General features: G+C 48.1%; 1 protein-coding gene across 1 annotated transcript in view; it reads right to left on the bottom strand.

Moving 5' to 3' along the window:
- MOSMO (modulator of smoothened) overlaps positions 1 to 6768 on the bottom strand; it is a 48864-nt gene extending 42096 nt beyond the window's left edge. Inside the window, exon 1 of the mRNA XM_025206997.1 lies at positions 6447 to 6768. Coding sequence (XP_025062782.1) covers positions 6447 to 6768 — 322 coding nt within the window. The remainder of the gene's footprint in view (positions 1 to 6446) is intronic.
- Between the last annotated feature and the right edge of the window lie 5951 nt (positions 6769 to 12719).

The raw sequence follows: 12719 nt of genomic DNA, 5'->3' as shown, positions 1-12719 counted from the left end.
GGGCCAGGGCTGTGCTGGGGGGGGGTGGGGGTGGGAAATACAGCGAATTCTGGGGTGGCCACAGCGCATCCCGTAGCCCTGCTCCCAGCACCTGCCCCTCCATGCTGGGAAGAAGCTGGAGCTGCCTCTGGCCCCAGCCCACAGTGGCAGCCCACCCTTGCCCCATGCACAGATCCCTCATGCCCCCCCATACTTCCCCCAGGATGTGCACAGCAGGGGCAGCTGCTCTCCCCTCTTCACACGTCCCCCAGATGAGCCGCTTGCAACTCTGTCCTGCACCCCTCTCCACCCCAGCTGGGCAGCACCTGCCCCAGCCCTACTCCCTCCTTCACCGTGTGGGCCTCTATCTGCCCCCCTGTCCCTTCCATCCAGCAGATTTGGCCAGCCAGGCATCTTGGGGAGCAGTGTCTGGCTGGTGTGTGCATGCTGAGGCTGCTTGTGCGCACACACGGCATTCATTTGTAACATTAATTGGCCACATCAGCCAAAAAAAGCCGATTGCCAATAATGTCTATTTTCCTTTTATCAGTGCTGATACGATATGGACCGATGTATCTTTGATGTACGGCACCTCTACAAGATACCAGTCACAGGAGATCCTCCCACACAAAAACTGAATATACAGAATGAAAAATACTTGCTTATAAAACCTAAGTTCGTTAAGGAAAAAGGTACTGATAAAAAAATTTAAATTCTACTACCACTGAAATCAATGGGAGTTTTGTCACTGATGCCAACTGAAGTAGGATCAGTACCCATCTTTTGGCAAACACTTCTCTGGTAAGATAAGATTATTGGTTAAAATGATAGCTTCCAGATTTTACTCAAAATGTTTCATGCTTGGTAGAAAAAGCCAAAAAACTTCTCGGATGGGAAGCTCTTTAGAAAGGAAATCCATTGATTTACCCATTTTATTTTATGAGCCAAAAATTCATTTTAAGAGAATTCTTAATTTTATCCTTGAACTAGATTTGCTGCAGCAGCATCATGATTTGGACAAGTCCACAGAAGTCAAGACAAATCTCAGTTGAGGATACAACTCCTCAACTTTGTCCTACATCCACAAAAGTATTTAAGTACTGAATTTGTTTTGATTTCAGTGCGTGTTCGAGGCCCAAATATGTTTGTGAATCTGGGACTTTGACAATTGTGCAGAAGTACAGACTAGAATGGAAAAGAGTGCCAAGTCAAAAAGAAAAATACATCTTTATATAGTAAATATAAAGTTATCCTTGAAAAGAAGTGCCAGCCAATGATGCATCCCTATAGAATTTAAGCTTTTATCTACAATACAACTAACACCTAGCTTTTCAGAAAAATATGCAAGCCAACTGCATAGAGAGCTAATTGCATAGACAACTATAACTTAATGTGAAAGTTAAAAAATGCACTGTTTTATATTCAAATCAAAACACAAATCTCTTTGTTGTTGAGAATTTGGGCCCTGGGTTTCAGCAACTGTAAGCAATCTGATACAGTAGTCTCTCTTCCCAAATCTGCCGAGAGCTCTGCGACATCTAGTTCTCAGATAGCTGCAGTGTTGACAAGACTCAGTTTCATGCTGCTTTTCAAAATTCTGAAGACAGCAATCAAACTGAGAAATAGTATTATTCTGCTTCTACTTGGTACTATGATTATCTGAAGAGGCAGATGCTAGAGCTATTCCTATAGGAAATAAACCCCCAAACCCAGAAAGCAAGCTCCTTTGATCACTGAGAGAAGGATGCATCAAACCACCACAATGCAGAGATGATAAGAAAGATAAGCCACATTCAAGGGGTCCAAGGATGGTTTTCTTGTAAGAATCTCAGAATTCTCTTAGTAGCTGGGCATTCACTTGCTACCAAATTCTTTTCTGTATTATTTTCTAGATAGCGGGTGTATTCATTTTACACACCAGTATTATGATACAAGGCACAAACAAGTCCTTGATCCCAAAACACCTTCACTCTTCCTTTCTTTACTGTATCAATTTAAGCAAAATGTTTACTTTAGTGTGGCAAGGATTTCTTAGGGTGATGTTTTTTATTGGACCAGCTAGCTGGGATAAAGTTAAACAAGCTTTCAAATGCAAAATATTCTTCCTCAGGTCTCTTTAGAGCAGGGGTGGGCAATTATTTTGGTTGATGCGCTATTTAATGAGTTTTGGTGAGCTGTCTAGGGCTGCACCCATAAAACATTTCAGATCTCATTTTACCAAAATTATAGATAAAACAAAATCACGTACTAAAAAAATCAAACATCTATTCTAACGTATTTTAATTTCATTTAAAAAATATTTTTTCTTCTGATTTATGTTTTTTTGAGCAGTGTGCATACAGCTGATTACCCATGGTCCAAGCCAGCACATACCGCTTCCTGGTGGGGTTGCTCCCACTGCTGCAGCAGCTGCCCTGGCACTGCTCAGCTCTACCCATCTCCAGTGGTTCCTCCTCCTCCTGCCCGTTGCACCACTCCAGGTGGAAGGGGCGCTGCAGCCAGGCAGTTCCTGCCCCAGTGCATGGGGCTCTAACTCTAGCTCCTGGCTGCTTTCCACCTATCCAACATGATGAGCAGTCACCTTTGGATGGAAAGCAGCCGGGAGCTGGAGCTAGAGCCCCACACACTGGGACAGGAGCCACCTCGATGCAGCTTCTCCTTCCACCTGGAGCGGTGCAGCAGGGGCAGGAGGAGGAGGAACCACTGGAGGTGGGGAGAGCAGAGCAATACCCAAGCACCTGCAGCAGCAGTGGGAGCAGCCCCACTAAGAATCTGTGAATGCTGGCCAAAGCCAAGGCAATGCCATCAGCACGTGTGGGTGGGAGGATGGTACAGGCTGCCCCAGGCGGCAGTGGATAGGGCTCAGCCCCATGCAGAGTGCCACTGGGGCAGCCACAAGCTGGATACAATCAATTGGTGGGCCAGATCCAGTCCGCAGGCCAGATTTTTCCCACCCCTGCTTTAGTTTATTCCAATTTAAGACTTCATCGCGCACACACTATTTCCCTTGTCAATACAAATCCATAAAATACTCTTATTAAGGAATGACCTAACAGCTTTCTTTTAAGGTTGTATCAAGTCAACAGCTTCTTTGGCTCAAACAGTAAGAGTCAATCTGTCAAACAGTTATTTGAATGGTCTAGTCTAGTATGTTACAAAAATCCATGCTGGCTTAGGGGTTGCCAAGTTTCAGACTAATTAAAACCAAAAAACTGTTATCTGCATTTCTAAGGGATGCTTAGAATGGAAATGGCAGTTGATCTCTATGTAATAAGCTGTCAAGTAACTAATATCTATTTAATGACTGACAGGTAGAACAGTTCAAGTACTGATTTTTGCCTTCTAAATAGACATGAAATCAAACATTTTAATACAGTGTATGTAGCACCTTTAAACCCACAAGTTCTTTGCTCATCACTGATTCAGAACAGCTCAGAAGTAGCAACTGGTATCTTATTTCCATACAGATTCATAGAGGACAGAGTCTTTCTATATTCTCTAGAAAGTAGTTTGTGCACTGTGATTTAGGGGAAAAAACATAGCTGTTTTAATTATAGTCAATTTTATTAGACTTTAAATCCTTAGCTTATTAACCTATAGGACTCCTATGAAGTGGAACTGTAACTGAAAAGAACTAACACTTATAATGCCACAGGTGGGACAGAAAGACTATCACCACAATTAGCTTCAGGAAGAGTAGGGAAGTCAGCTAAGGAGTTCTCTGCCTGTCGAACTCTGGAAGGGACTACTCCCCTTCTATGTACATTAAAAAAAGACTAAAAAGATCTCACAAAACAAAACCCCAGACTGAATGGCTGGAGTCACTGTAGACAAACTTTAATCAAATTACCGACAGTCAGCTTGTTTCTGCTCCACGAAAATCAGAAAAGTAAGGACATTCTGAACCCACTGCTTATCAACAATTTACATTTCAACCAATTTAACCTCTGTCAAGGACTGATCATTAGGCAGTAAAGATATGAAAATTGGGTGGCAGGAATCAAAACAGAAGCTCAACAACAACTTTAGAACACAGAAGTTGATACATCTCTTCTCTAAATCCTCTTGCCCTCTAACCATTACTCTTAGATACTCTCTAAACAAGCATTAGACTGAAGAAGCAACTACAAGAGTTCCTGAGTACAAGTAGGGGAAGTACAAGTAAGAACAGCAAAGTCCAGCACAACACAAAAAGCAGAAGGGGAGAAAGACATTATACTTCCCCTGTGCAGCCAATCTGGAAAGCAGAATGTTCATAAGGGATCAGTTTAAGTGATATTGACCCATTTTCATGTTCAGACATCTAGCAAGCATGGCATCACCACCTCCTGCTTTACCAAGGAACCTGTGCTCCTTTGGGCATGAGATCAAATGGAAGCCCTCTCCTCATCTCCCTTTCCAATCCACCAGCCTCACCCAAGAGCTGAGATTAACTGTAGTCAAAACAATTTTCTTTAAATATGAACCAAAGCAGTTGAGATACTAGAAAAAGGAGAGATGCACCTGTCATTGACACACCTGCTTTATAGAAAGATTTGGCCTGCAGGCCAGATCCGTATCAGCCAGAGCCCTTTTATCCAGCCTGCAGTGCTGCCTGTGGCTCTCAGAGTGGACCTGTACACTATGTGCAACAGACCCTGCCCAGCCCAGCAAGTAGCATGCATTGGCTCTGTCCCTGGCCCCAGCCCTGCATGCAGAAAGTCAGAATCTGAAACAAACTCTACATGACATGGCATGGGCAGTCTCTGTATGGCATATAGCAGATCAGAGAGGAAATAAGCAGCAGAGCAGCAGATATCAGAAACCAAAGCAGCAAATTAGACAGAGAACACTTGGAAGAAAGAGCAGCAGATCAGGCAGAGAGCACAGGGCTGGGAGCAGAAAGCAGAGCTGAGTGGGCAGGGGATCTGAGTGGCACTTGGGGTAGGTACCGGGCTAATCTGTGCTATGCCTGCCAAAAAAGTTGGCCCTCGCTGCTCATACATCACTCAAATTTACTGTCCAAAATGACTAAGAGAGGAGATCAGCAGTGGGACTTTCTGTCCCTTTAGCTTGTAAGATTAAGCATGATTTATATTGCCTGTTACAGACTCTGGGTCTTGGAACTTGTGATACGTTTCTGGGCACAGCTGCAGAGAAGCCGGCCAGCCAGAATATTCCCCAGGAATCTGTCAGATTGGGTTGGCTAGGCAGCACTCACCCCTCTAAACCCAATGCTTCCTCAAGACTGAACGCACTCAGGCAGGCTGGTAAACTCGGCCCCTTCGTTGCCTGCTCTTCATCCAGTCTGGGCTAGGCAGGTGGCTTACCCCCGTATGAGTCTCTCAAACCGAGACATCCAGTATCCATACCCAGGCCATTTGAGCGCACTTGAAGTCTACTCAAGAACTCCAGGCCCCATCCAATCTAGTGCTGGTGGCCCAGACCATGCAGACTTAGAACGGTGGGACAATAAGGCTCATAGATTGTAAGGCTGGAAGGGACCTTGGAAGATCATCTGGTCCATCCCCCTGCACCAAGCAGGAAAGACAGCAGGGGTCAGATGACCCCAGCAAGGTGCCCATCCAGCCTTCTCTTGAAGATTTCCAGGGTAGGTGACTGCACCACCTCTGGAGGGAGCTTATTCCACAGTCGGAACACCCTAGTTGTGAAGTAGTTTTTCCTAATGTTGAGGCCGAAACGGTCTTCCAGGAGTTTGTGACCAACACTCCTAGTTTTCCCCAAGGGTGCCCTGGTAAACAGTTGCTCATCAAGCCCTTGATGTACATCTCTGATATAGCAGTAAGCTGCTACCAGGATCCCTCTCAGCTTTCTCTTTTTCAGGCTGAAGAGTCCCAGATCCCTCAGCCTTTCCTCGTACAGCTCGCCATGCAAGTCTCTGATCATACAGGTGGGCCCTTCTCTGAACTCTCTCATTAGGACCTTGGGGAGGTCGCCTACCGGATCCACTCAATTTCATCCCAGCCTCAACCCCTCAGACCAGTGCTCCCCCGACTTGCTCTTAAGAGACCCCCAGGACGTGGATCCAGCTGACCTGCTGTCTGTTGTGCCTCACCACACTCCTCCTTGGCAGGCAGTTCTCCTTAGCATACAACCCGTGTCCCGAGCCAAGGGGCCAGCCAGGCCCTGCCTGCCACACCTGCAGGAGCTCCTGGGTCAGGCTCAGAGGCAGCGCAGCCCTGAACTGGGCGGCTTCACCTGCCCCACATCCTTCCTCAGTGCGGGGCCAGGCCAGAGCTTGCCTCGGCAGGCCATGCTCTGCAGGAGCCCCCACTGGGCCGGCCTGGGGCCCCCAGCCAGGCTCCGCACTCCCCTCACGGTCCCCACCGCCGCCCTGGCTCCAGCCCCCGCAGGGTGACCATGCCCTGCTCCCACTGCCTGCAGCCGGGCCCCGAGCCCCGCATCTCCCCGCTGCGGCCCCAGCAGGGGTCACCTCCGCCCCGGCCCGGCCCGCGGCACCCCCTCACCCGCGGACTCCCCGGTGTTGATCCAGTCCGGGTTCGCCAGGCTCGCGATGGCGAAGATGTCGGCGGCCAGGAAGAGGCATCCTGAGATGATGGTCAGTTTGGAAGCGAACCCGAGGGCAGCGCCGCGGCCCGGAAGCGAAACCCGCTCTCCTTCACACTCTGCCCAGACGGGGCGGGGCTTGCAGCGGAGGGGGCGGGGCCGATGCGGGAGTGGGCGGGGCTTCTTCCTGGTGGGCAGACCTGCCACGGGGGTGGAGGGGGGCGGGGCGTCTCTGCAGGGCGTTGCGGGTTGGCTGCAAGCCGGAGCGCCGGGAGCTTCCATTGGCGGGAAGGTAGCGTCGCTGCAGGAAGGGTTCTAACATAGGGGCGGGGCTGCGCCTCAGCCTGGGGCCGGGCCTGTGGGGTTGACCTGGGGCGCACCCTGGGTTGGGAACTGCCACAGGGCTCTAGCCATCAGCATCCTGCAGGGTTCAGTCTTGGTGGCTAAAGGCAGCCCATGTACCCCAGGACTCTGGGGGTAGTGCCTTGTGTGGCCCCTTTACTGCCCTCGCTGCACTCCTGCCCCAGGGGCTGAGCCTCGGGTCACAGCTCCTGCTGCCCATGTGAGGAATATGGGGGCCAGAGATGACAGCGCTAGGACCTGCGCTTGTGCATCCTGCTACTGGAGAGGAATGAGAATTTGCTACTGTCCGTATGTGGCAGGGGCGACATTGGACCAAGTAACATGGCCAAGAACTGTGTCCCCAAGTCCCAGCGGTCAGTGAAAAGCACGGAGAGCCCAGCAAAGTGCTGAATATGGAAGGACCAAGTGACAGACCAGGGGTAGGCAACCCCCAGCGTGTGGCAAACCAAGGCAATTTGCTTGGTGCGTGCACCTCGGAGCAGATGGCGAGGAAGGGGCTGGGGCTGCGCTGCCCCAACAAGGATTGCCCCCCCCCCCCCCCCCAGAAAGATGCTGCCCCCCCCCCCCCCCCATGGCTCCCCTGCCGTCCAGCCCTGGCACACCAGCATCTTACAAGTTGAGGTTGCTGGTGCTTTTGGCCCTCTGCCCAGAAATGTTGCTGACCCCTGTGATAGACCAAGAGGGAAGGCCAAGAGAGGACAATTAGATCAATGAAAGGATGACATGAAAATAAGAAATGTAACAGTGCTCAAATGGTGTGGGGCAACTGAGTTAAAGCTGCCAAGCAACCTTGAAAGAAGATTAGGCTGAAGAAAAGGAGTGGTAGAGAAAGACATGCCATCACAATTGCATAAGAAGTCTATGGAGGCACAAGTTGAATTACTTGATTAAGGAGTTATTGCAATAATAATCCCACCTGTCCCAAATCCTATTCTTCTAAATCTTCATGTCAATCTCTGCCACTCTCATTGTGTAACTTTTGGTAAGTCACTGTGCTTCAGTATGCACAAGTGTATTATAGTTATAAGGATAAAAATAGGGCTATTGGGAGGAGTAACATTCGTGTTCAGAAGCAAACCTAATTAACCTTGACTGGAAAAAAGTCATCCAAATATATTGAATGTTAATTACAAGGTTTTGTTTTGTTTTTCTCCAGTAACCTCATCAAAATAGAAACCTTAGAACAACTAAACTTTCCAAAGACTACACACATCCCAGGCCTAGCTGCACTGTCATCTTACTGGTTACTTGTGCCTTTGGGTTTTTTGGTGATATTTTTTTACTGCCTTGTGTCACGGTGGGGTCCTCCAGGAGGGCTGTAACCTCCTTAAGGTCCCTTCCTCCTTGCCAAGTCGACCCAAGGGCACCCTGATTCTTGCCCGCCACATCTTTGATGTTCTAATACATATTAGGGAGGCTGCCTCACGTCTTCTTGGACACGGTCCGTTGTAACCTCTGGTCCTGTAGACTCCCAGACCCCTCGTGGGTCTTGTCCTGCAAACAGGTGCTTTGGGGCACTCTAGCCTTATGGGCTACACGTGGCTCCAATCACCCCTTATACCATGCCCCAAGCATCGCAGTTGGAATAGACGTTGGTCTGTCACATATACACTCGCCCTCTCCTCTGGGGCCTTCTCAACAATGTTGCCCTCTCCTTGGGGGCTGGCCACGCCCGCACTAGGGCTTCTCAATAGTGTCCCCTCTATGGGGCTGGGGTCTATGCACCCCATACACCACACCCTTACTGGCACTAGGGTCCCCACACTGCTGTGGGTCCTCTATGAGGCCTCACCCAAACCACTGGTCTAACAAACAGCAACACAAACTCGAGCCTTTGGCTATAACTTAAATATAAGCCACCTGGCTAAAACAATATTGCACAAGCATCTTAGGGCTGCCATAAACTGTACCTGTGGTCAGGCTTCTTCCTGCATCTTGGCTTAGGAAGCCCCTGCTTCTCTGACTGCTAGCAGGGAACTGCCTTGGCCTCAGCTCCTGGGCTTTATAAGAGCCAGGCCTTGCCCCTTACAGCCAGCTGACCACTGGCAGATGTGGGTCGTTTGCTGCCTCCGGTTGCCCTGGCAACCCGCAGGTGGGCTCCTCATTCCCTGCTAGGGCTTTTTCTCTAGCAGTTTCTCCTCTTTAGGAGCAGGGCACCTCCATGCTCTGCGACACCTTAACTATAGTTGCATTCCTGGACCATCGCAATGACAATAACATTCCAACCCTACTTGTGCCTTAGTTATTCCTCCAATGATGCAAGAATGCTGAGCAGGAAGGTTAAAGTGTTCTGCCACAGGTCTGGGTGTTTTTCTGCAGCTGTTGTCAAATTGGTGTTCGTTCATTCTTTCAAACTGGAATCACCCCATCTGTTAAGTGTAAAAAGCAGAGGGGTACTGTAAGTAAATATATGACACTGATAGATTTGTAAGTGAATGAACTTCAGATGTTACAATCCAGGTCATTTGGTCCAGTGATGATATGGTCTGTATTGATGTTGGAGGACAGAAGGCATGTGGGTCCATTGCAAGGCCTGGTGCCTTGATGAGAGTGGGCATTAGGTAGCCTGTTGCTTAAAAGGCACTGTTTAAGGGTGGGAGGGGCAGCCTGTAAGCCAGGACAAATTTGTCCCCCATGACCACTTTGAGACAGTCATCCTTTTCCAAGATGGGTTAGAAGTCATTTTCAAGCAGGGTGTCAAGGCACGCTACACTGCCTTGAGATCCTTTCAAGGGTGTCGTGGAGTTAGTTCTGTTAGGTTTACAGACATAATTTACAAGATAAACCCAGAGATTTCAAATATAAATCCATAGTTGTGGTCCGAGTTCTTTGCAACAGAAAAAAATGCTTTATTATTTTTCTGTAGTCAAAAAGAGAGTGAAAACTAAGAGCTGGCACTTTCCAAGGGGTGCTTCCAGTCTGTGCAGGAGTGCCTCAAGTCTATCAAGGGATGCCTCAACTTTAAAAAGGTTGAAAAACACTGGTTCAAGGTGTTCAAGCCAGCGGCTATAGGTGACAACCAGAGGGGAACTCTTGTCCTTGTCCTGGAGTTGGTATAAGAGCAGATCAGAGCAAGGTCTGAGTCTGGCTTTGTTGATTTGAGTGGATCCAGTTTTGGGATTGTACTGTAACTGAAGGAATCCCTGTTCCAAGTGTGCAGTGGGATCAGAGCAGATGGTTGTAGTGTAGGCCTTGGCTGTAGACAATGAATCTAGTGGTGTTCTTAGGATAAAAGCTGGTGGCGTGAAGATAGTTGTGGTGGTCAGTTGGTTTCTGATACAATATGGTGGCAATGTGGCCATTGCAAATCTTCACTGTTGTGTCTAAGAGATTAATTTGCTGGGTGGAGTATTTCAGAGTTAGCATCATGGAGAAGTAGGGCTGGAAGGAACATCCAAAGGTCATCTAGTCCAACCCCCTACCTGAGGCAGGATCATCCCTATCCAAACCATCTTATACAAACCATAATAAACTTTACATAAAACTACTGCCAAACCTGACATAACATAGAACTGACACCCTAACCTGCCACAGGTAAAATAGGGGAACCAGAGCAGCCAGTGTCCTGAATCTATAAAATGTTGCCAAAAATACGCTCAAGAGGTCCTGGGTAGAAGGCCATGGCCCCTGCTACAGAGGAAGGCAAAAACCCCCACAGTCCATACTAATCTGACCATAGGGTAAAATTCCTTCCTGACCCCAAGTATGGTGATTGGTCTGACCCTAAGCAGAGGGGCAAAACCCTCTAGCCAGGAATGTCCAGCTTTGGTCTCAGCACTGAGCACTGACACACCCCAGTTAAAGTCCCCTTAGCTAACACCAAATGCCTCTAGGAAGGCTAAAGACTTTGTGGCACACATGAATGCTGCATGCCCCTGGAGGCTGGGGGGCATGGCGACTGCACGCAGGCAGTGATGTCGGCAATGGGGGTGTGGCGGCAGTGAGTGGGGAGCTCTTGCAGGTGGCTGCGGCAGTGGCCACAGCAGGAGGGAAGGGTGGTGGCTGGCAGAATCAGCAGTGCTTTTTGCAGGGGGTGCATTGCCGATCTCATGGGGTGCACGTGCACCTGTGTGCAGCCTCTACACATCGCCAGTGGTGACACACAGTAGCAAAGGCAAGGAGGGGGGAGCAACCAGCAAAGCCCAGAAGCATGGGAAATGTTCTAGTAGTTAATTTAGTTTAACTTAATGTAAAACACTCAGCCATCTCTATAGGCAAGCCATAAGTGGCATGTGAGTTCTTGTTTACTTGATGTAAATCTCATGTGTCACTATAAAAGATAATAGCAACCATTTGTAACCAGGTCAAATACCAGTTGGGAAGCACCAAGCAAACGTAAGGGGGATACTAGTAAAAACACCCGAACAACTTCCTAAGGCATAAAGAGGATTTTCCCCACCTTTATCCAATCTCCTCTTAAATACCTCCAAGGAAGGGGACACCACCACCTCCCTTGGAAGCGTATTTCACATTTTGGCAAAGAAAATAGGAAAAATCACTGTAAAGATTTTTTTCCTTTATGGCCATAGGCAATGCATAAGTGCCGACAGTGAAGGGCACAACTGCACTGCCACCGCCACCCCTGCTGCTGCCAGGCTTTGGGTTCAGCCAGGCTGCAGCCCCGTGGACCGCTGTTAGTACAGAAATCATACTGCCACTGACACTCCCACTGCTGCCGGACTTGGCTTCAGCCTTGTGCCCTATGCCCTGCTGTCACTGCAGACATCCTTAGTGGGGGCATGTGCCCTCCCATGCCTCCCCCCACCGATATGTCACCAATGTTTACTGGAATGTGAGGAAGGTAAGAGAACACAGTCTGCAATTAGCTTCTATTGAAACACCTGGCTTTTGACATCTTTTTTTTGATAGGTTAAAAACATTAACTTTATTTGTTGCAAAACAGTCAGATTTCTCTCCATAATAGAAGTAGTTAGTATGTGGCAAATGTGAAAGAGCTGTTTTTTTATTTAAAGAACATTAAAACGTTGTATTAAGAGCATGATCCAATTATCTTTAAGAGAAATTATTTCCAAGTACTGTCTTAAGCTATCCAATAAATTAAGTTTAAATGATATTTCAGTAGTTTTGAATGCAATTATATAACAGCCTAGCTCAGAGACAATCTGCCTCCAAACAGTCAGAGTGGGGATAATGAAACAGCACAGACATTTCCTCATTTGCCCCTGACTTGGCAGCAGTTTTTAAGTCACAAATGGTCATGACTGAGTACCCAGCCTTGAGAAATACAGGCTATACATAATCCTGGAAGGTGAACAGTTAAATATGTTCATTCTTTATGGGTTGAGGATAATTAAAGGAAGACTATGTCCCAGAATGTATCAGGTTGCGACCATACTGTATAAAATAGATAGTCTGTGCATAAGGGTTTAGGCAGAATCAAATCCTTAGAAAAGAAAACTGAACTTTAGATAATAACAAACATGCAGCGCAGAGCAAATTCCTGCTCTGGAATGAAGAAATCCAGGTAATGCATCAACCAGCAAAACACACCCAACCCAGTTCTGTATTTCCATCACATTTGTCCCCAGGCCCAGAGCTGAGTTCGGACCAGTGCTTCTGCGTGTGACCCCTGCGCTGTGAGGCTTTGACTTTCTCCCATGGCTGGAGCCTGGGGCCGCACTCAGAATCCAGGTCCCTTAAGGTTCTAAACAGTTACTGGGTCTTCGAAACTTCTTGCCTGCTGCCCTGTTCGTTCCCCACAGGCCACTATGGAGAGGCATCTACTTTCAACTAAACACACCTGAGATCGTTGCCCATTTAATTTTGGTTGTATAGACCATCTCTTATAGTTTAGGATCCATGGAAGGTGCAAAGTCTTCTGATCTGTCAGCAGGTAGGGATGAAACCAG

The sequence above is a fragment of the Alligator sinensis genome, unplaced genomic scaffold (assembly GCF_000455745.1).
Source record: "Alligator sinensis unplaced genomic scaffold, ASM45574v1 scaffold330_1, whole genome shotgun sequence".
NCBI lineage: Eukaryota > Metazoa > Chordata > Crocodylia > Alligatoridae > Alligator > Alligator sinensis.
Note: the sequence above shows the minus strand (reverse complement) of the source record. Positions and strands in the feature narration are given on the sequence as shown.